General features: G+C 25.8%; 1 protein-coding gene across 2 annotated transcripts in view; it reads left to right on the top strand.

Moving 5' to 3' along the window:
* LOC129966081 (partitioning defective 3 homolog) overlaps nucleotides 1-24,042 on the top strand; it is a 119,852-nt gene extending 95,810 nt beyond the window's left edge. Inside the window, exons 5-23 of one of the 2 annotated variants that reach the window (XM_056080455.1) lie at nucleotides 2,551-2,673; nucleotides 3,671-3,768; nucleotides 4,515-4,592; nucleotides 6,277-6,587; nucleotides 8,216-8,356; nucleotides 10,381-10,514; nucleotides 10,960-11,103; nucleotides 11,891-12,091; nucleotides 13,722-14,497; nucleotides 15,474-15,709; nucleotides 16,522-16,566; nucleotides 17,049-17,114; nucleotides 17,922-18,191; nucleotides 18,451-18,595; nucleotides 19,953-20,057; nucleotides 20,743-21,040; nucleotides 21,780-21,839; nucleotides 22,007-22,068; nucleotides 22,903-24,042. In XM_056080455.1, the coding sequence (XP_055936430.1) occupies nucleotides 2,551-2,673; nucleotides 3,671-3,768; nucleotides 4,515-4,592; nucleotides 6,277-6,587; nucleotides 8,216-8,356; nucleotides 10,381-10,514; nucleotides 10,960-11,103; nucleotides 11,891-12,091; nucleotides 13,722-14,497; nucleotides 15,474-15,709; nucleotides 16,522-16,566; nucleotides 17,049-17,114; nucleotides 17,922-18,191; nucleotides 18,451-18,595; nucleotides 19,953-20,057; nucleotides 20,743-21,040; nucleotides 21,780-21,839; nucleotides 22,007-22,068; nucleotides 22,903-23,362 (3,753 nt within the window). In that variant the 3' untranslated portion in view covers nucleotides 23,363-24,042. The remainder of the gene's footprint in view (nucleotides 1-2,550; nucleotides 2,674-3,670; nucleotides 3,769-4,514; nucleotides 4,593-6,276; nucleotides 6,588-8,215; nucleotides 8,357-10,380; nucleotides 10,515-10,959; nucleotides 11,104-11,890; nucleotides 12,092-13,721; nucleotides 14,498-15,473; nucleotides 15,710-16,521; nucleotides 16,567-17,048; nucleotides 17,115-17,921; nucleotides 18,192-18,450; nucleotides 18,596-19,952; nucleotides 20,058-20,742; nucleotides 21,041-21,779; nucleotides 21,840-22,006; nucleotides 22,069-22,902) is intronic. The other variant, XM_056080456.1, reaches the window with a different exon arrangement.
* Nucleotides 24,043-24,814: the final 772 nt, after the last annotated feature.

Genomic DNA, 24,814 nt, shown 5'->3' with positions numbered 1-24,814 from the left:
GTTCTTTCATGGCTTAACACAGTTAAATGATTGGACTTTTAGCCCTCATTCTTTTGATTTCAATGTTTTGCATTATTTTGTGTTCTCAAACCATTTGAATACAAATTGCATGCATGACAATAATAATAGTAATAATAAATAAATAAATAAAGATAAATTTAAAAAAATTGCAAGGAATATATCTGGAACAAGACTGTTTTGAACCATGAGTTAGAAATTATACGAATTAACCTTGAATTTGAACTAAAAAAAAGCATCCTATAATGCAAAGATTTTTTTCTTCTTCTGTAATAGCCATTATATTGAAGCAAGTAAAATATGTGGGAGTGTCTTAAATATAGTTCGATCAATTATATTCTTGATAGCGACATTATAAACTACATGGCTGTTCTGAATAAGAAAATTTTCCTTTTGCATATTTATCAAAAAGAAAATGAAATAGGTAATTATTAATTTTTATTATACAAGATAAAATTTATTTATGTGGAAAATCTTCGATAAATCTTTCAAATTAATAAATCTTCCGAAAACAGTTTTTGTTGCAAATAGTTTACAGCAAAATCACATGGTGGCCAAGTTTTCGTGACCTCAAAATTCTTGCATGCAAGTATTCATGACCCGAAATTTCAGCAGTCATGATAGTGACATAATATCCGGAGAAAAAGTCTTATCCTAACTTTAAGGGACGCATTGAGCTTAGTTTGATTTATATATATTATCGACTCGTTTGGAAACAACGCGAAGGATATATTAGGTCGGATCTCTTAATTTTGAATAACAATCAGATGACGAAGACGACACTTGAGCTGACATCCCCTCTCCAAACTTCTACTCCACATCAATGAAAGGACGTTTAGCCCACGACTTCAGATTTAACTTACATAACGATGAAATTTTAGTGGAATCGGGTCTCAAACTTGGAATCTACCGGCCTCGAAACCGATCTTGCTACTAAGCAACCGTAGCCAAGGGATGTGAAGACAAAACTGTAGAGTATTTATTTCACTTTATAATGCTAAATAGGAGATGAAGGCACTCAAGAATATTTTAATTATGTTCTACTTTTTTCTGCATGGTACTGAGTTCTAAAATATTTAGAAACCATATTCAAAGAATTCATTTCTTTCTATGCTTAAATTTTTTGACTTAAGACAAAATAAGAAGTTAAACTTAAGAATAAATATTATTACTATTTTTTATATTGTCTAAAAAAACGACAATAATTTAAAAATAGTCGGAGCAATCTAAATTTATTTGAATGATGTGATTTTAATGAAATAAATCATTTCAGTGTTTAAATTATCTGAATTATTTCATTTTGTCCTGTAATTTTCTAATATTTTCTTTAAAGTATTAATAGCTGCTATTTCATATACGTGACCAGGACAAAATTCAATCTTGCATTAAAATCAATATTTAAGCTTTGCAAATGAACATAAAGTTAATCTTGCTTTCTCTGAGAGGGTTGTTATTCTATAACACATGACTTTTACGGCTCACTTGTTCATATGTTTTACATCATTTATAAATTACGTCATAATTATGACCAAGCCTTAATTTCTTTTCTTCTCTATTCATTCTTATAATTATTAAGGACTTTTTAAGCAATTTATTGAAGGATCTGATATTACTATAAAGAACCTAATCAGATAAACGAGAATAGTTAATATCTGCAAAATATTCAGAAAAATCTGTAGAATTTTGATTGAAACCATTTTCTAATTCTGATCTCTTAATATTAAAGATTTTCCACAACATAACTTGTTATTAATGCAAGATACTGATTAAAGTACTTCCGTAGTTAAAGATGATAATCTCTATATAACGAATTTTTTTCGATCAGTTAGTAAATTCCTCGAGTCAATTAATCATTCGATATCACTGAGTGTTTTTTCGAGAAATTTCCGATCAAAAGATTCGCAGATATTATTTTAATAACCTTTAAACAAGTCTTAAACATCTAATTGTTCTGCTGCTTCCATTTTTTTAAACATTTCTTTCTTTTTAATTGTGAACCTGTTTTACAGCAAAATTTTAAAACTGAAATTGAATAAATATTTTGATTTAATTTTTTTCCTTATGACTTTTTGTATATTATTTTTGACATAACTATTTTTGAAGAGTGTGGATTCTAAGATGAATTTCATTTAAATTTACTAAGTTCAAACTTTCTGAATTGTGTAATAGAATTTTTTAACAACGTCACATGCCATCTAACATATAAATGCACATTATTTTATTCTGTGTTATGACGCCAGAACCTTTTACATTCTATATGATGTTTAATGAACTCTAAAATCAAATTGGCGTGGTATGCTTAATATGATAGCATGAATTGAATGATTTGAATTGTCTTTTCCTATATTCTTCTTTATTTGCCTCAAAGAATCAGCAATGGTGAGCAAATGTTAGTGGCGCCCTGGGCAAAATATGTTTTCGTCGTTCTAGTTATCATTTGTTAATTGGCAGGGTATTATTTTTCATAAGAAAATCTGAAAGTTATCTTTAAAATAATTCTTTCTCCCCCCCCCCCCCAAAAAAAAAATATAGGGAGAAGAACAATCGGAAGATGAACTTCCTCCAGGAGAAAGAGAGGATGGAAGTGGAGAAGAAAAATCATTGTCGTACCAACAATATTTGGATTCTTGGAATCATGAGATTTTCTACAGAAGTGTAAGTTTATTTATTTTATTTTGTGTATTTATTTATTTTTAGTTCAGAAAAAGTTATGAGAAAAAATTACAGAATTGTATTCATTTTTTTTTTAAATATTTTTTTTAGAATTTTGTTTAAAATCTGTGTAGTTTACATGAGGAAATATGAAGTGAAGTTACAATACCGCCAAATTTAGATGATAGATTATTCGAACGGTAGCGTTTTTAATAGCATTATGATGCTATGAGTTTTAACTCTGTTTGAGTGATTAAGTACACAATGAATAAAACAGATATATGATTATTAAAATTAACACGACTTTGATGTCTGTAACAATTTGGAGCTGAATATTATTTTCCAGAGGGAAGCATGAACATTAAGTTGTGTATAACATATTTAACTGAAATTAAACACAGTTTTTTCCAGGTGAAACAGCTAGTCATGAAACGCCACTAATATTTTAATTAATAAAGAAGAAAAAATAAGTATTTATTAGAATAAAAAAAAAAAAAAGGAATCTTTTAAGTGATGTTATTTTTACATAACAAATAAAACTGGAAATTCTATGAAACACATCTTTTTTTTTATGCTGTCCTGGGACATCATGTCCCCCTCCCTACTAGAATATGTTATAAAGGCTTAAATATTAAACTGATGCAATTCATTCTAATTCAGTGATTTGAGGATGAATTTATGATGTGATTTATTACTTATTGTCTAGAATTTTAAGTTTAATTAAAAGTTGAAATTTTCTGGAGCATCATGCCAGGATGGATTTTTCCTGCTTGACGATTCAGTAGAGCTTTAAAAAAATTAAATTGCCATTCAGATTCACCATATGAGGATGAATTTTTAATGTCGTTGATAATTTATTGATAAAATTTTTTAATTATTTAAAAATTGAACTTCTGCTAATATTTAAAAATAAACACTTTATCTCGTTTATTTATTTAAGTGTATTCAAAGATAAAAATGTTAAAAACCAAAATCATCTTTACTTGTATTGCATTTACAGGATCAAAGGAAAGAGCCTCTTGGTGGACCTATAACTTCTCCAAAGCACAGCACAGACGAAGCAGAAGACAGCGATTGTTCGCACTCCTCCAACTCCAAGTAATTTTTATTTTATTTCAAAATCATTAGTTTATGTTATTTTGTATTGATGTAATTTTATTTCAAAATTTCTAGTTTACAATATTAGATTGTACAATGGAGTATAACGCTCGGAATTTCGCATGATTCCCGAGAACCCAGTAGACATCATCATCATAGTTATATTAAATTCAAATTTTATTTCTATTTTTACATTACATAAAAAAAATCAAGGAAATCTAATTAGCATTTAAAAGGACACATTTCCTCGTAAAAGATATCTCAGGAAATATAAATAACTATAAAGATAATTTAAAGAGAAAAATCAATTAATTAAAGGTTTGCGTAGTAAAGATCCATGCCACAATATTAAGAAGAAAATTTTTTCAGTAGAAATAAATAAATGAAAAGCTAAGTGATAATAATGAAAAGAATTCAAGAATCACGACGAAATAACGTCGTCATTTACTTGAATTAAGACACTTTTATAAATTTACTTCAACTATTGATTTATTCTAAAATACGAAACTTTCATTATCATATTGTTCAGCATTATTAATCCTAATGATAAAAATAATAATAATAATAATAAAAAAAATAGAGAAATTGCTATTATGAAGAATTAAAAAAAAAAGTTAATATAAGGCAGTTAACAGCGGTAAACGTTAAAAGTTGAAATAAAGGCAGACGAATCAAGTCTAAAACCTTCATACTGCAATGTTTCAGACTAGCGATTCGAGTGTCTTAAATTTTTCTTTATTTTTCAGAGTGGAAGTGATGAAATTAAAAAATGAGGATGGACCTTTAGGCATTCGCATAGTTCCTGCTGATGAGAGCCCTGAAAGGTAAATTTAACTTTTCATTTTAAAAAGATTTGCTTCTCATTATATGCAGGGAGTGTATTTGTATCTTTAAACAATGAAATTACATTTTAACGAAAAATGTTAAAATTGTAAAAGTAATGCCTATCTCCAGCTTGGTAGTTATGTCCTATTTGAGATCAATCGTAATGGTCATAGAGACAAATATTGGGAATGATGTGTAAGACAGAGGTATAAAGCTTCATTCACTGCTATAAAATAATTTCTTGTATCTTAGCTACCAATATATTAATCTGAGACTCAGAAATGTCAAGGATTGTGATTACCATAAAAAAAATAAATATTTTGATACCATAAAATTATTATATTCAATAATAAATAAATGCTGATTAATTAATAAAAACAAATATTAAATAAGAAATTTATGCAACACCCGGATACTAATCAGATGAGAAACACAGAATAATGAATAATTTCCTGGCAGCTTTATTATATGTAAGTTATGTGTAAATCCAGAAAATTATTTTATACAAATAGGTGACACTCTACTCCAAGGAGATCATTTGAAATGTGAATTAGCAAAAATTTCGAATTCAAATCAACAAGATTTAAATTTATGTGTATCACAGAAAAAAAAATGCCTTTCAATTTTAATAAATAATTTAACCTTGTTTCGGAAATTAAATATAAAAAATGAATGAAGATTATGCAGAATTGAGGTTTTCTTCCTCATATTACCAAATCTTTTACTTAGTGCAATATTTTGTTCTCAGAGATTACTATCAAAACTGGTCCAAAGTGTCTGCCAGCAATTTTGGACCTGTTTGGAGAATATCTTTTCATAATTGAAAATGATTGCTTATACCGATAAAGATTTCTAAATTTGAAAATAATTTCATATGCTAATTTTCGTATTATAATAATAATCAAATTTGTAAATAATCAAATTTTATAAATATTTTCAAGCTTAACTTGTAAATATTTGTAAAATTTGATTCCAACTTCAACAAATTTTTCCTTCACATCAGAACACCATTGGATCTTGATTACTTTAATTTGCAAATGGTTAAGTACTGATTCAATGTTTAATAATAAAATTGCAGAAAACAAAGAAAACTTTTTTCTCCAAGCATTTAAAATCTACAAAACTTATTTCAGGCTTTAAAATTCCATGCGTGTGCTTTTGATCTGTTGCAGTTTCTCCTAACTTTGATTTGTTTCGAAGTAAAATTAGGAATTTTAAAAATTCAAATATAAAATTATTTATTGCAGAGTTGTTGCAACAAGTATAAAATCAAGATATGGAACTTTTCATTAAATATTTTGTTATGGCAGGTACAGAATCAGCACGTAAAATTTTGATTAAAATCTTGTTGCCCTGGGTATAAAATATTATTATATTTGCTGAGCCATTAGGGATCATGATATCCTTTTTCAACACTTTAAAATTTGATTTTTTTCTCTCTTTTCCTGTCATGATATTCAAGATACAGGCCTTTGAATGTTTTTCATTAGGTTCATAGCAATGTATCTTATATATAACTTACATATAGATACAACATAGATAACTTACATAGAATACAGATAGACATAACTTCCAAAATTCTTGATTTTTCCTGTTCGATTATAATTTGCTATATAAAGATGTAAGTATATATTCTTTATAATATCTGTAACTTCTTATACATTTTCAAATTATTTTCTACAGGAACAATGGTGTGATAATTCAAGGTATTGAACCTGGTGGAAGAATAGATCGAGATGGGCGTTTTGCTGTAGGAGATCGAATAACTGAAATCAATGGCTTGAAACTCAGTAAAGATTCTTATAGAAATGCTCATGAGATATTGAAAGATGCAATGAAAGCTCCTGAATTGAGCATTCATTGTATAAAAAAGGACTCGCTGTCGCGGAAAAACGGCACAAATAAATTACCTCCAGCTGTACTGCCAAAACCTCTCATTCCATTACCTACAGACGATAATAAAAGTGATAAAAATACAGAAAAAAGTGAAAAAGGTATGAATGTCATTATAACTCAAAATAAGTAAAGAAACATCATTAACAAAATGATAATAATGCTGATCAGCTGATCATAATACTATGTGTTGTTAATTAGACAACCTTGCCATCCATGTTTTGAACAATATTATTGAAGCAGATAGGCGATTTTATAAATATTCTAATAACTAAGTGATTGAGAGAAAACATAAGGGAACTAGACCAATAATATTTTATAAAGTGTTAATATTGTCCTAATATTTTCTCATTCATTGAATTTGTATTTTTTGCAAATTTTATTCACCAAATAGGGAGATAATTTTTAATGAAATTGTTAATGGCCATCTCTTAACTTAATGAGCCTAAGTGGCTGTATAGCCTACCTATTGAAAATTCATCATTAATTGATAAAAATTCTTATTCACTGATACCTTATTAATCACCTTAAGCTTTTTGCATTAGTCGGTAGAAAAGGAGAATCAATAGCAGAAATAATATAAAGAATTAAAATTCTTGTAAATGATGACTAGTAATAAATTTTATGTATATTTTTTTTATCTAAATAAAATACAAACAAAACGTAACATCTCATTTTAAAACAATGTGAAGATAATTTTGGGAAGACATTTTTATATTGAATGAAAGTCAGATAATAAGTGCAACACTTGTTGTAGAGTGTTTTTAATTTTACATGTCTATTTAGTTATGAAAGAAAAGAAAAAAGGTTTCCAGAGTTTTCTGTATTCCTAGTATGCTGGAAAGATTGTATAACTCTGGAATTAAAAAAAAAATAATTTATTGCCTTTTTTACCTTTTAGGAACTTTCATATTTTTATCAGAAAGTCCAAGTGTTACCTTTCACTTAGACAATTAGAGCAGTTAATTGTTCCTATTTATTGATTGTAAGAGCACAAGTTTATGTGTAAAAGTTAACTGAGTTCATATTTAGCTTCTTGTTTTATGATATATCGTGAAACAAAAGGTAAAAGAATTTATTTGAATAAATGTTTAGAAAAGAAATTAATATTAGGCAAAAAAAATTCTATTGTTTTTAATAAAATCTCCATGGGAAATTGGGCCTTTATTTAATATCTTTTTTATGAAAGAAATTAATTGTTTATATTTTTATTTTTATTGTCTCTTTGTTCAAAGGTTTTTTTTTTTTTTTTTTTTTGTATGAAAATGTAAAAGTGCTTTTGTCTCATATTTTTCTTATAAACAAAATTACTTGTATATAGTTTTATTACAATAGTCTCCTAGTTTTTTTGTGTTATGGCTTTTGTAAAAATTTAGAATTTAGTAATTTTATTAGTAAAATATTACACTTTCGTGAAACTTAGATTTTGATAAAAAATGCTTATAGTAATTAAATTTAAACAAATAATATAATCAAACTCAGAATACATCTTTATTGGCATTCCACTTACCAAAATTTCAATTTTCTCTTTTGGAAGTAAATTTGATTCTTATATATTTATTACACACCAGGCTAACATACATAGCAAGTGTTATTTTAAACACACTATTCTATAGGTCCACACCCAAAACTGCTATCAGAAAATTACAATTTTTGTAAGCAAATATAATTTTGATTTAACGTTTTACTGTGAAGATATTTTTATATTAATAAAATTCTTTTTTTATAGCAAAAAATACATGTAATTCTTCAACTCTTCCCTTAACAACACCTATAAAGAGACTTCTTGCCAATGCCATGAATAAAGGTACTCCGGTTCATTCAAGTATTAGGAAAATTGGCAGGCGTATTTTAGTTCACTTAACTAAAGGTATTTATATTTTATTTAATATGTAATTAATAAGAAAGTTCTATAGCCTCTTTATGCTCTTTTTAATATTCGATTATTTCCAGTAATTTTAGATACAAATTAATTTTCTTTGCATTTGTTAATATTCTCTTTGCATCTGTTAATATTCATATAAATAATATAAAACAGTTAAGAATATATACACATACTTCTGTTTATAAATCAAGAATTGTTGCTAAAATAAATTATGTGGATTGGCTTAGATGTGGAACCGCTAATTCACGCACGCACACACACACACACACAAATGTGTAGGTGCATTTATGTTATGTATATAGGTACATATTTCAAAAATAAATTTCTAAAATAAAACTGATTTGTTATGGAGAAATGCTAAGGAGTTATGTTGTTAGAAATGCCTGAAAATGCAATTTGTAATTTGAAATTAGCTATCTAAAAATTACTCTCCCTGATTATCTTTCAAACAAAATATAAATAAATAAATAAAAAGTTTCATAAAATAAAATTAGCACAGATACAAGAGATTATATGCAAGACAGCAAATGAATGAACAAAACTGTGCTAGTTTTAGATAGAATTGCTTTGTAGCAACTTGATAAGAAAATATTCCACCATTTTACCTACCCTCTTAGCAATATTTTAGTTTTTTTAACAATTATATATTTCATGTTTGAAAGTAACATGATTTAAAAAAAATACTTCAACTTATATATGAGTTTTGAATTTTGCATAAATTTTTGAAATAGACAGGCACTCTTAACTTATGCAAAGATTGGCTTATATTCAAAAATATACAGTATTAATGTTCTTTACTTGAAAGTAATATAATTTTGGATTATTATACACAATTCTTTACAAACTGTACACAAAATTGTTTGCAAACTTTAAGGTTAGGTCAGGTACACATAAATAGGTATTGCTTTTGTCACTTTATATCCCAAACTAAACTCTGTTTTCCAATTTTAGATATATAGGTAATTTTTTTTCAACAGATGGATAAATGAGGGGCTCTTTGTTAGACTTAAGTAAAACAGGGATATAATCAGACAAAATATAAAACATACATTTAATAGTAAGCAAATTTATAAAAGCATAACGATCTAATTGAATAATAAAATTACAAGTCAGAAGCAGCATCTTAGATAAGATAATAGCAAGTAGAACTAAAATTGAACGTTTTGCTTTAACATTATAAGAAAGGACAAAGCTACTATTTAAAGAACTAATCACTAGCTTATTTGCCTTGAAGATGTATAGGGAAAAAAAATCTGTATAGGGGGAAAAATAATCTAGCACTGTTTAAAATTTTTATTATGTGATATATCTCATTCAATTTTAACTCTTGTATGATGAAGGCTTCAACTGGTGACTTGTCTGTACTCCTGGAGGATTTTAATTTCTATAAAAGTAATTTAATTAATAATTTAAGTAAACAATAAACTTGCTATTGAAGATCATAAGGGGCTTTGCTTTTTAAAAATTTTATATCCCTATATAAATGGACTTTTGATCCTTTTATAAAGACATGAATGTTATAGGAAGTATATTCAACAGTTAATATTGCTAGATGATTTAAACTGATTTCTGTAATAAAAGAAATTGGTATGCAGATTTTCTTTGACACAATATAATGCATAAGATTTTGAAATGCATTGCCTTATTTTTACTTTTTTTTATCACTGGAAGCCAATCTTGTAAACCTAATGTTATATTTGAACATAAATAATACGAGATATCATACACAGTTTATTAACAATATAAACTTTTCATACTACTATATCTTCATAATGATCTTTCTTATTTAATGAAATAACAGTAGTTAACTACATAAAGTTGCAGTATTTTTTTTAACATTATATGTTGTAATTTGGTATTAAAAAAATAAGAACCTTCCTGTTTCTTTCTCAATTTTTCAGTGTTAATATTTTAATTTGAACCATCCTCAATTTTATCATAATCTTATTATATGATTTATATACCAACAATCATAAATTGGTATTCTATGTTTTATTATATTTTGCAAGGTCCTGAGGGTCTGGGTTTCAGCATTACTTCTAAAGATCCTAATAATGGACCACCCTTTTTCATAAAGAATATTCTTCCTGCTGGTGCAGCAGTAGATGATGGAAGGCTGAAGACAGGAGATAAACTTCTTGAGGTAAATAGAACAGTATTGGAATAGAATTTTTTAGTAAATCTAGTAAAATTTTTTAGTAAATCAATCTTCCTTTCTCAATACCTTTTTTCTTCATTTAGTGTTTAGTATAACTAAAACTGCTGTTAGCTAAACACTATATGTTAATACAATGCTATTCACTGGGTCTTTTCCTCTTAAAAGTGACTGCTGTTTGATTGCATCATTTGTTTCCTTTTTTTCCTTCTCATTTATCTTTATAAATGTGGTTTTAATTTCAATCTTTCATTGAAAAAATGTTGGTCTTGTATCAGCAAAATAGTTGAGTTAGTGTAATTTCTTATTTCTTTAAAATTTAAATTTGTAATAAAGATATTATTTTTATTTTAGTTTTAGTGGATTATTTTGTTCATCCTCCCCCTTTTTTGTACTTTAATCTTAGAAACTAAATAATTAATACTATTTACAGGTTAATAAGGTTGATGTCTCTAACTTAACACAACCAGAAGTTCTGAGTATTCTTAGAAAAGTTCCCTTTGGTGAAATGGTAGAACTTGTCATTTCAAGACAGGAAACTGATCTGTCACCTAGTCCAAGTTTACCAAGGCAGCTGGTATTATTTTTAGTTTTTATATTTCTTAAGGTATTATAAGAAATAAATAAATTTATATTCTTTAATCCTTTCAATTTTTAAAGAAAATAGCGTATAATTGAACTGATTTTCACTAAAATTAAAAATAAATAAATAAAACCCATTTTCAAAAAAAAAAAAAAAAAATGCAACTGTCAAAAATAAATTTTTGAAATTTTTTATCATCCTCAAAATAGGAGAATGCAACTCTTTTATGTTTTTGAAATTTTCAAACTTCTGTTGAAACAGAAAATATATTCTTTAGCTTCAATGAATTTCTAGCTAGCATTCTTATTGTTTTAAAATTTTCAGAAAAAGGATTTTGATCTTTTTTTGCTTAAAAATAGTTATTAAATTAAATTAATTTTGAGGATAAAAGGAGATCTTTGATCTTCTATTTTAAGTTAATAATTATTATGAAGTAGAATAACATAAGTTAAGATTTTAAAATTTCATAAGAAAAATTAATATTATTGTTTTATGCTTATTTCTTTTTCATATTAATAACATTTTTGGTTTTAATTTAAAATTAGAATATTCAGAATGCAAAAGAATTTTTTGCTTTAATTTAAAATTAGAATATTCATAATGTAAAAGAATTTTTTTTGCTTTAATTCAAAATTAGAATATTCAGAAATTTAAAATTTTCTGACAGATTCAAAACTAGAATTATGCTTCATAATTAATTAATTTTTTTATAATACAAAATATTTCTTTAAAACATTGCTATTTGTGAAGAAATATGTAATTTATTTTAATTTTTCCTTAGCCTGCAGAAAAATGCGAAGATGAAGTAGGTGTTGTTCCCTGGAAGAGAAGGGATATTTTCACTTTTGAAGTAGCTTTGAATGACACTGGCTCTGCTGGTCTTGGAGTGAGTGTGAAAGGTAAAACTTCAAACACAGAAAAAGGTCCACTGGATATGGGAATATTCTTGAAAAATATTTTTCATGGTGGTGCAGCTCATAAAGTAATTATCTTATATATTTTTTAATTTTATAATTGTTTCCCTTGTTTTATCTTAAATTTTACAATTTATTTTATTTTTTTATGTGGTTGACTAATATACATAATTCAAGTGCAACTGTTTAATTATAGAGTTATTATTACTTCATTCTGTCTTTATATCAATTTTTAATTTATTCTTTATAATTCATTGTTTCTAGAAAAAAATTTAACAAAATTTGAATGGAAAGGAGAGTATTATTGGTGTGGATAGAGATCAAAAGCACATAAATGCCCCCCTTCCTCCTTGTTTTGGTTCTTGTTCATCTCCTCAAAAGATAATTTTGGAAAATTACTATGATTAAATTGAATTCTCATATTTGAATTTAAAAACATGCTTTTTTTAAAGATATAAAGAAATAGCAAACATTTGGTCAAAAAATGAGTAATAATGTTTTTCAAATAACTTTATATTTTTGTTGTGCAACTGTATTTAATTTACATCTTAGTAATAATAAGAATATTTTTCGAAATTACCATTTTTTTTTCACAAGAGAAAAAAGAAAATTTTAAATAAAATAAATACAAGTGACTTAATAAAGTGTTGGAACTTTTATTTAAAGGTTTCTTGAAATTCATTAAACATTTTAAAACTATTATTAAATAAAATATACATATAAATAAGTAAACTTTCTAATTTCTTTCTAAATCATTACATTTTATTATCAGTATATATATATATAATCTCTTACAAATGTCCATAATTTGTGCTTTTTTTAAGTGTATAAAAATAATGTATGTAGACATATCCAGATTTTATTAATATGCATATGGATGGCTCTGATTCATTCTTTTATTCTATTCAGAATTTTATTTAATATTTGAAGATGCATTTTTCTCTTATTAGATCATTTGTCTCAATTCGAATTTATTTTTAATTTAAATATTCCTGAACATTATATAGATATGAGTCACAGACTTCTCCTTTAATTAATTTTTTTTTTGTTGGACAATAGAAAAAGTTAATGAGCTGAGGTCTGTTAATAATATTTTTATTTTATAATTGGCATTGCATTTCCATGAATATTACTATTTTCAGAATTAAATTTTATCTTTTATAAAATTGTTTATTTCTTTTATATAGTAATTCTATAATATTTCTAACGCATTAAATCCTTTGGTATAAATTTATTTATTTTACTTTTCTGTGTTTAAGTTTGGCAGATTTCATTATTTAATGAAGCTGATTTCTTCTTCTTCTTCTCTCTCTCTCTCTTTTTTTCTTTTTCCGAATTTGTATCACGTTTGATTTCTTTCTGTTATTGGATCACTATTTCAAACCAGTCTAGTAATTATTTTTTATTTGTTTCTTTATATTTACATCTCATATGTAGTATACAAATAGTAATTTTTTAAATTTCTTAAGCATTCTGTTAATGTGCATGATTTTTTGTACAAAAATTTTCATTAATTAAACTGTGATTATTATTATCTGAATTATTGTTGACAAGATAACAACAGTCTCTCTAGACAGGTCTTTTAGTTATAAATTATTGATATTCTTACTAACATAAAAATTGCATCAATTGCTTCATTTAAAATCATGTTTTTATACTTTTTATGAATTAATCAAACACTTTTTTCTTGCTAAATAGGATGGACGATTGTGTGTAAATGATCAGTTACTTAGTGTGAATGGCATTTCACTATTAGGAATGACTAATGGACAGGCAATGGAAACATTGCGAAGGGCTATGATTCAAGGTGAAGGTCCCAATGTAGCATCAAATGCAATAATTTTAACTGTTGCTCGACGTATGTCTTCACCAAGTTTAGATCATCCATCTGATCAAGGAGAGGGATCTGGACATGATAGAAGTGATTCTCTACTAAGTGAAAGTGGTGACTCTTTTTATGTTTCAAATGAAAATTTGTCATTTTCTAATAAATGTAATGGTGTAACACCAGATACTTCAACTAGTGATAATTCTGCTAATACAGTTATATTCACTGCATCAGTTCATAAAGACAAAGACAGCATTATTGATGAAGAACAAGACAGTGATAAACCATCTGCGACACAAGTCTCGGAGGTTCCCGTAACAGAGCTTATTAATGTACACAACAGTGAAACTTGTGATTTAGATGTAAATAATAAACATATTCAGCACAGCACAGAGATAAATAGTGATACTACTCAACAAAGAAATACATCAGATTTAATAGATTTGAATGAAAATTCATTTGTGTCAAATTATGATCACATGGAACAGCACAAAGGAAGTGGATCACTTCGTAATCATAATAAAACTTTTTCAAATTTGACTGAAATGGATCTTTATCAGTCAGACACTACAGAACAGGACAAAATACCAGATGTCAGTAACTGTGATAAACCATCATCTTTCAGAGAACAGACAAAAAGAAAAAGGTAATGATTTTAAAATATATTGATTGCGTGTAAATTTTATTTTATTTCTACTTCTTGAAATTCTTTTATGAAGCATAAAATATTCTCTTAAAAAGTCATTTTAACTTTCAGTTTCCATATATTTTTTGATGAGAGATAAAATCAATGTGCAGTTAAAAATAATTTCATTTATAAATTTTTAATTTTACTAGGTTATAATAATGTCTTTCAGAAAAATCTTATGTTTCTGTGATATTTAATTTTCATTTCTTGCACTAACTGCAGCTTAATTGTTGTCATAGATACATCTTTGTCTACATATAAAGTAAATTTTAAGATTTCCTAAAAATTATTAATTAAGGGACTATAAATGCAGATAAAAATTAATAAAACTGTTATTTAATAAATACTTGCATATTTTTGGTATAAAGCTTAAGTGGTTAAATCAAAACACAAGGAAAAAAAAATGTTTTTGTCAGTATAAAAGTTGTAAAGGGGAAAAAAAATCATGTATTGTCAGTATACAATATATACTGCATGATAAGCATGGATTTTTCTGTTTGATAAGCATGATGTTTTCTATTAAAGAGATGGCATTTAAAAAATAATACAAATATTTAAATTGTTTGTCTTTTTATTTGATCACCTTTAGCATTATATTTACAGTATCTTCTCTAAATGTAATGTAAGATAATTGTTACTATGGTAGTAATATATAATAATTTAAAACCCCATCTTTTCCCTTTGCCTCAGTTTAATATCTTTATTTGCCATCAGCATAATTTTTTTCCTTGTGAAATTCACCTAAAATCTACACATTCAAATATTTGATGGGGTTTTTTTTTTTTTTTAATATTTTGCCACTTGTTATAAACATTGTAGAAAAATTCAATAATTATTTAAAGTCCATAAAATTTTATAAGAAAAATTTTAATTACTTCATTTTTTTAATTAAATTATTGCATTATAAAGTGAGAATATACTTTATTTATTATAGGTATCCACAGGATGGAAGTAATAATTTTAAGAGAAGTGGTTTGGGTAGGCAAAGTATGCCTGAGAAAAAATTTCTCTGGGCATACCACAGAAACCAGTGTTCACCAAGTGAAAACATGATGCAAACTAGAGCAGATATTCATGCTCCTCATGACTCACATCAGATATATCCTTGTCAACATTATTCAGAAAATTTAGGCGTAAGAGAAATGCCAGTGGATGTTGGTCCTATAGAAAGTATGTTTGAATTTTCTTATTGCTTTAAATAATTAAACTACATATTTTGATATTCATTTCCTTATTGTTTCAGATTTTCATTTAATTTTGAAAATATAAACACATCATCTAATAGTATGAAACAATTTTGAACTTAAAATCAGAAACAACAATGTATAAGTGTTGATAATTCAAAGTAAATCAGTGTGACTATCATACAGATGACTATTACTTAGAATTTTTAATCCTGTAATCTTATATAAATCATATAGGTAGTGTCATTATACTATACAATATTAATCACATCAAATTTTTAAGAGCTGTGAAAACTCCCCCTCCCTTCCCCCCCCAAAAAAAACCACAACAAAAAAACTGTGATTTCAGTTATGTAATAGAAGTGTAGTAATGAGGTAGAAGTGTCCCAGATGTTCGTCAGTGGATTTTGCTAACAAATATTAGTTTCTATCTCACTTTTTAAAGCAAATATAAAGATAAATAAAAAAAAAAAAGTATATCTTGAGGTTTGCTTTGTCTTTGCTACATTAATGTTTAGGAGATTTGTAATTAAAATTTTTAACATGCTTTATTTTTGACAATTGATTATTTAAATTCTATTGTAATATTATTTTAGAAATATTACATTTGCAAGTAAGATGAAATTATTTTGAAGAATTTAAAATGTTATTAACTGAATTATCTATGATCATCTGCTCAATTATATTCATAATCATCGATTTATTTAAGACTAATAATAAATTAGATATGAAATTTTTTATAGTCTCACTTTCTTAAATAATTACATTGGCTTGGTTTGATCAAATTATATTTTTTAGTGGCTTCTATGACAATGACAGAAAGGAAACATCACAGGATCAGAGGTGAGCTTTTATCAACTTTTCTGCATTTTTATGTAATTAAAGAAATTAAAATTTGAAAAATATATAGCTACAATAATATAAATATATTAGAAATTATTTAATTCTTTCTAGAAAGTTTCATAAGATTATTATTATTAACTTTTCCACTATATTGTAATATAGTAGAAATGTATGTAATATAGTGGAAATATATATAATATAATCTTTTGAAAGAATGATAATATACATACCATTGTTCTAAACAGCAATTTAAAAATAGGCAATAAGATATCTATAATTTCTCCAAAAATCTATTTTTTGTTAAATTTAAGAAATCAGTACAACTTATTAGATATATTTTGTTTCTATATATTTAAACAAGATATAAAATATGAAATTATACTTATCATTATAAAAGTTCTTTATTCCTTATTAATATTATTTATTCAACTTCATTAACAAATTCTGTAATTTTCTGAAATCTAAAATTAAATTTTATATAGTTGCCAACAATGATTTGCCAATGGAAAGAACTCAACGAACTCCTATCTTCTATCCAACATGTTGTTGTAGGTAGCTTCTTCTAACATCTAATGCACTTCTAATTTTTGCACAATACACTAAAAGATTTTTTATTATTTGCATCCATTAAAATATTCTCTAACTTGGTTGTTTATAATATAATCACTTTTAAAATAATATGATTAAGCTATAATAAGTATTATTATTTTTTTTTCTACAATATTAAAATTTTTTTGTGTGTGTAATTATAAGCACAAAAAATCTTAATTTGGAATATATCTTAAGCATTTTTTATTCTTCTAAAAAGGAAGAAGGTATGCAGTAATAATTCTATAATGACATAATTTTAAGGAATTTTAATAGTCAGCAAAACATACTCACACAATAATTATGAATTTAAACCAAAAAATATTGATGATAAAGCAATTGTAGACTATTTTTAATGAAAAAATTTCTCCTAGTTATTAATACTAAAATTTTTTTTTAGCATTTCAATGCAACATTAAAATATATTTATTCTATCTACAAATCAATTCATTTTGTTTATTGTTATTAAATTTTAAATTTGCTTTAGCTTTCAGCCCTTCAATTAGCCAATTATTTATATTTAATTATTTTCAGTACTGAAAATTGGCTTTTAAAACTAATGAACAATTGTACTCTTTGACTTGAAATCAGATATTGGAAACATTAGGAAAAGAAGAGAATTACTAAGAAATTTTTAAAAATTATATAAAATTAATGCAAATTATCTATATTATTATTGAATACAAAAAATAGTTTAAAAAAAGGTTGGCTCTTGAAGGGTTAAAAATGTGTCATTTTAATATAAGAAGTATTTTTTAAAATTTTAGGGTGTAGTAATTCACCTGATTGTCCCTATCATGCTGTACCAACTACAACTGGGAGGGAAAGTGGTAGCAGTGATGAAATATGTGAGCAAGTGGGTCCATCTTTGGGATTATTCAAATCGAGTAGTCTTGAAAGTCTTCAAACTATGTTGCAAGAAAAACAGAAACAGAGTTTACTGTTGCCTGGGTCAAATGTAAATACAAGTAGAGGCTGTAATGAAAGTTTTAGAGCTGCTGTTGACAAGTCATTTGAAGTTGCTGATCAAAATGAAAGTAAGCAATATTATAAATTTTTTGTTAACCTTGTATTTATACTTACATTAATTGTGTCAAATAATGTAAATATTATATTTAGCAAGGCTCGAGTGTGAGAATATGTGAAATTTCAGTAAATATTATTTATCATCCTTTTCTTGAAATATTAAATAATTAGGATTTTTAGTAATTCCATAAAATTGTTATGAATAATATCTGTCAATTAAAAAAAAGCTTTAAGCATATATTAGAGTTTCATCATTTTATATTTTTCCAGATTCAGTTGTAAATGGAAATGATCAACAGCAAATTTCAACTATAAAACGTCATACACGTGCCAAAACTGTTGACAACATTGATAAGAAAGATTCCAAGCAACATAAAAAAAAAGGATTGTTTAGAGGGCTAGGATCTGTTTTCAGGTATCTTTCTTAAAATATTATTCAAAATATAGCATAGTATATTCACTTATAATTCTGTTACTATCTTTTAAATATATGCATCTTTTATTCTATTCATTTGTTAATTCATTTTCTTCGCTCTTGTATCAGTAAGAAATTTTATAATTTTTCTTTTCATACTTATAAATGTTTAGAAAAATTAAATTTCTTTAAGAAAATTATCTTAAATATTAGGAACATTTTTTTTTTCATATATGAAATATAGAAACAGTATAGTATTTAAAATACTACATATACACAAATCATCAAAAAATTTAAACTCATAATTTTGATGAATTTCCCCATTTTTGACCTTTCTGAGTTTAAAAAATAGATTTTTTTTTTTTTTTACATTGCATCTGTTTATTTATCAGTGAATACATTATATCAAAAACGCTTTGAGCAAGATAATGAAATTAGGTATATGGACTTTAGACCAAATTTGTGGATTTCTATAAAATTTTGCACAAAATCCATTCTGAAGAAGTCTGTCTGTTTGTGTACAAGTGAACTCGGTAGCTACAAAATGCAAAGAGCCAGATAGATAAAATTTGATACACAGGTTTTCACATCTAAAATGTATATTATCAAATTTTGAGCTTATTCTGTCAAAGATTGACCTTCTGTCTATAGTTTCATATGCATGTAAACACAATAACTGAAATCAATAAAATTCTGTATTTGATTTTGTGATAACTGTGGGTCTATGTCAAAATTTGATTTCAATCAGTTGAGGAAAAAAGCTGCCCAAAATATCTAATGCCACAATAAATGTAGTGAAAATGCTAGATTCATGCCAAAGATCTATATTTCATTTCTAATTTTGGCAATGCTATGCAAAGCAACCTAACTTAAGGTTCACAATTTTTAGTGGGGTGAAATCTTTATGAGAGTATGAAAGGACATTTCGGGGAGACCATTTCCTCTAATTTGATAAAATAAGTGGATATCAAATTTATTACACTTTGTGTTCAATAGTAAATCTAATAATTAAATCAAGGATAACAAGTGCAGGGATGTAGGCATGAGGATAGCTTCTTATATGAGCTTCCTCTACATAAGAAGCTTTCATAGATTTGATTTAATAAATGTTATAACTTCTAATCTACAATACTATGTGTGTACAGATAGTAGACTAAAGCTGAAATTAATTCCAAGTATACACAAGATAAGCACACATTTCTCCAGATTTTATGTGCATTGTATAATATTAATTGATTGCTAGAATTTTTACTGTTATATAAAAAAAAAGTAAAATAATTGAAAATTACACATACAGTCTTTATATCATAACAATTTTGGTCATCTTTTAATTTGTTTGAACTATTTTATATTATAGGTTTGGGAAATCAAACAAAAAGACTAATAAAGATTCAAGTTCTAATAAGCAATCTGAACCTACAAATATGCCAAGCCACAATGCTGTTCAAGCTGAACAGGAAAGGTATAAATATTTTACAAAACTTTCCTATTAAGTTGTTTAAAATTTTTATAATGTATTCAATATAAAATCTCTACAAAAAAATTATATTTTGCAAATTAACTACAAATAAAAACTGTATGTCAAATTGTCAAAAAGTAATTTCTAATCCCCCCCCCCTTCAAACAAGTACATCAGATTTTCAAAAATAACAATATACATTTTTGATTTATGTAGATATTCAACAAAATTTTTCGCATTTTTTTCCCTTAAGAGAATTTTTTATCACTAAGTTTTTTACAATTTATAATTTGTTTTCCCTTAGTATAAAGGAAAATATATGTATATATTTCCTTTATATATAAGATATATATAAAGGAAAATATATATCTTATAAAAAGTATTTGTTGTCAATGCTTTTATTTTTTATTTTTATTTTGATTCGATTTTAGGAGGATATGGTTATTTTGATTCAGTTTAGATTCATACAATACTTCAGATGTTCATGCAAAAAACATTTTTTCTTGAATTATAATCACTAGTATGACAATATTTTAGTTTTTAAGTTTACAAATATGATAATTTGGTATGTCCATTATGCATATGCAAATGATGTTAAGTGATGAAAGCAAATTAATATATACTTTTCTTTAAAAAAAGTTATTTGCTTTTCTTGTTTACTAATATTTCTCATTCGCTCCTTTATTAGAGTTCAGCAACATTATCAAGAACAGGCAGAACAACAATTAAAAGACAATCAGCTTTACAATCATTCTGTAAATAGGCATGCACAAAGACTCTCATTTACATTTCCTAGGAATAGAAACGTTTCTCAAATTCCTAATCAAAATGGTGCTATAATTCCTTTCCAAAGTCGTGAAGAAAGAATGTATGCCTTAAGAAATGAGCATCAAAAGAAACATAAATTAAGGAATGGGTATTATCCTAAAGAAGATCAAGAAGAAATTTATGAGCAAAGGTTAAAAGAACTAGTAGATACATCAATGGTAGGATATATTTTTCTCTATTACTTTTTATTACCATTAAAGATTAGTATTTTTGCTGCTCATTGCATAACATTTTTCATTTTATTGATAAATGGTTTAAATATACATTTTTTTAGTTATGATATCGCATTCATCATAAGTAATATGATGAAGTAAGATAACTATTGTATAAATGGAGGGACAATTTTACCCATAAGTATAAAATGATAATTAAGTCCAGCATTTGTTTCATAATTAATGAAAATATCTTAACGTACAATTCAAAAGTGTAGCAATACATTTAATACCTCAAATTATATACATGCTACAATACTACAAACAGCTAGTTTAAAAATCTTGTCTTTATTCTAAGTGAAAAATATGGTTTAATAGGTACAACAAATAAAAAAAAATCCTTTATGCATTTATAATTCTTACTTAAGTATTTGAAAATGTTAATCACATTGCATAAATAAAAATAAATTGCAAATACCTAAGTATATAAGGGATTCATTTACAGTACTGGATATTTTAAACTCTTCATTTAAATAATGTTGCCATATTTAGCATTTTTCTATTTTTTTAAAATTGTACAAGGTTTTGTGTTTTTGTATAAAAACATATACTTATTTTTTAGAATAAGATTTTTTAAAGTCTCTAAAATTTTAGTAATTAATTTCCTTATAAAAACATCAATGGCTGAAATTCAATTATTGCTTATTGGTGCTGAATTACAATTATTAATTTTTTCATTCAATAGATAAATCGCCCATTACCTCCATTACCTGATCAACAAATAAACTCGGACAGAGCTTCACAGGTAAGATAAAAATAAACACAAATGTTTGAAAAGCAAAAAATATTAATTACACAAGAAAGTTTTATGAATTAGGTATTTTAAATGACTCGTGCAACTTTGTTATAATTATTAAATGAATTTAAAATGTTTATTTTAAACAGAATTACTAATTTTATATTTCTTTTTAGATTAACAGTATAGAATTGACACCCAAAACAAAAAATTTGGAAATATTTAAAGAAATGTCAAAGTAAGTAAAAAATTATCACTCTTCATTAAAATTAAGAAAATTATTTATAAATATGTGTATGAAACAATAAATTTTAATTTTATAAATAAAGTACCAATAAAATGTCCTTTTGTAATAAAATCATAAATAATATGCAGATGATATTTCACATGTATGATATTCAATATTGTTTGCAATTGCTTAGACATGTATGCTATTATGACACTAGTAACAAAAGGTCATACTTAATAGAAATCTTTTGGATGCCCTTTGAAAGTTGCACAAATTCTGATAATTTTAATTGTCCAATCAAAACTATTATGCTTACAGTATTTCTTGAACTCACTGATGAAATGGATGTTACATAAGGACAGATCTGAATTATTGTGAGGGATGGTTCAAGATTTCCCACTAGGGATTTCAGGAGACAATTCTTTTGCATATGTAATCAGAAAGATATCACAAAAAATTTCATCAGGCTACTTCCATTGGATTGCTTTTCTAAGCTTCATTAATCTTTTACAATACCACTTAGCATTGGCCATGACACCACCTATTCCAGGAATTCAACAAGTTGCTGCCGTATATAATCATAATGAAATACATACACCACTACTATAATGCATGACACAAATTTTTTTGTCATCAATAACAATTGTCGAGAGCAAAAGCAAAACTATGGCTGGGGAGAAAGTCTTCTCCAGCATTATTATAACATTGTAATATTCTCTGCATATTATTTGTTGACTGTACCTATTATTTATTTTATCATACTTGGTGAATCATAAAACCATTTGCTTATGTTTAAGGAAATTATCTGGTTTAGGGTGTATAATCAGAATAATTGTTTTACAGGCCCGGAAGCAGAAAAGGATTTGCAGACCCTAACCGATATAGTCATTATATGAACTTTCAAGAAATACAACAACACTTACAACAGTTCCGTCATCACCAGAACTTATTTTTACATGATGGTGCAAATGAAGCACAAGCAAATTATTCTGTGTTCCTTCAAGAATCCAAGTATGCAGTTAGTCCAAATAAAAGACATTACAGGCATACTGTTAGCTCTCCTAGGTCAAGGCCAATTTCAGAACTGTATGATTTTAGCAATAGTAATATGGCTAATAATTCTCTTAGAGGAATGTCAGAATCTGGTTCATTACCTAGGAAAATGTTTTATAATAGTCGACAACGGCCACCCATACCAGCTGCGTTCATGGCACAACATATAAATGAAGGCAACTATGTTATGAATGGACATTCATCTAATATTTACAGCCAGTCTTCAAGAAATTCTGGTTCTAAAGTGTGATATGTTTTATATTAATAATATTTAGTGAAATTTCCCACCAGATCTACAAAGTAAAATGAACTAAGAAAGTTTGTAAATTTCATTAATGCAATTTAAATACTTTTATATTGGTGCCATTCTGTGAATATTTATAAAATATTCACAGAATAATTAAAATGATGATTCAATCAACTTTTGTTCAATTATTAAAAAAAATGGCTCTTAATGTAGATGTTAACTACATGGTTCTTGTTTCTTCATTAGGTTAAATAATAAAACTAATTTTATTATTCATTTATTTGTATAAATGATATATAATATCAATTAGAATTTTTCATTAACTTAAAAAAAGTTTTTATTTTTTCAGTTACTAAGCAATTAGTCTTTGCTATGTAAAAATTGAGGATACTTATAAAATATAAAGTACATTGTGGTTTTTTTTCTCTCAAGAATTAATAGTAATTATACTACGGTTTCAAATACTCAATTTGCTTGTGTAGTTATTATATAATTACTCAATATGAATTCCTCGAGTACAGTAACAAAGTTCATCAAAATGAGTGCAATGCCAAGAAAATATTTGATAGGTGTAATTTATCATTCATTGCATTTTTCATTAGTATCTGTATGATTTGATAACTAAGCAGTGTATATTTTTCTATTTATGTAAATATTTATATGAATATGTCCAATAAATTTGATTTCAGAATAATACTGATGCTATATATTTGTTTCCAAAACAATTTTTTTAAATGCAATACTAATTTTAATTAGCTTAAAGCCAAATGATAAATAAACACTTCAGGAACTATTTGTCATAATTTGAGTTCTGTTTATGTATATGATCAACATAAATCAAGAAAATATCCCTCTTATATTATGAATAATAAATAATGACATAAAATTAAGTATCATATGGTTACTCCTTTTTAATAAGCAATAATATGGTATTTTAATGATATATCAATTCAAAAATTGAGGTTTTAATCTGTAATTAAAAACACAAAATATAAAAATGCTGTTTTTTCAGATAGAAAATCAAACATTATATTCACAAGTTTTAAAACTTATATAAATAATGAGGAAACAATAATTATATAAAGACTGTTTTTTAAAATATTCTTCAAAGAATTCTACTTATTTCTTAACGCACATAGCAAAGATATAAAATTTTCTACAGCATTCTGGTAGAGATTTTTATATATCATAGAACCCATTCAATAACAGAGTTAAGTTTTAAACCAGTTCGGTTTAAGTACATTGATTGAATGAAATAATCTGAAATATGATTAAACTCTTGAACACTATAAAGAAATTTTTCTAAGTAATATTAATTTTGAAGAAATTTTTTTTCTAAGAAAAAAAAAAAAATGTAATTATCGTTATCTGAAACAAAATTTTCAGAAACTAGAAAAGATTGCAACATTACACATGTTATCTAAATATTTTTTTGCTGAATATTATATTCATTTA

This window comes from Argiope bruennichi, chromosome 4 (assembly GCF_947563725.1).
Source record: "Argiope bruennichi chromosome 4, qqArgBrue1.1, whole genome shotgun sequence".
In the NCBI taxonomy this organism is placed as follows: Eukaryota; Metazoa; Arthropoda; class Arachnida; order Araneae; family Araneidae; genus Argiope; species Argiope bruennichi.
This window is presented reverse-complemented; position numbering and strand designations above follow the sequence as displayed.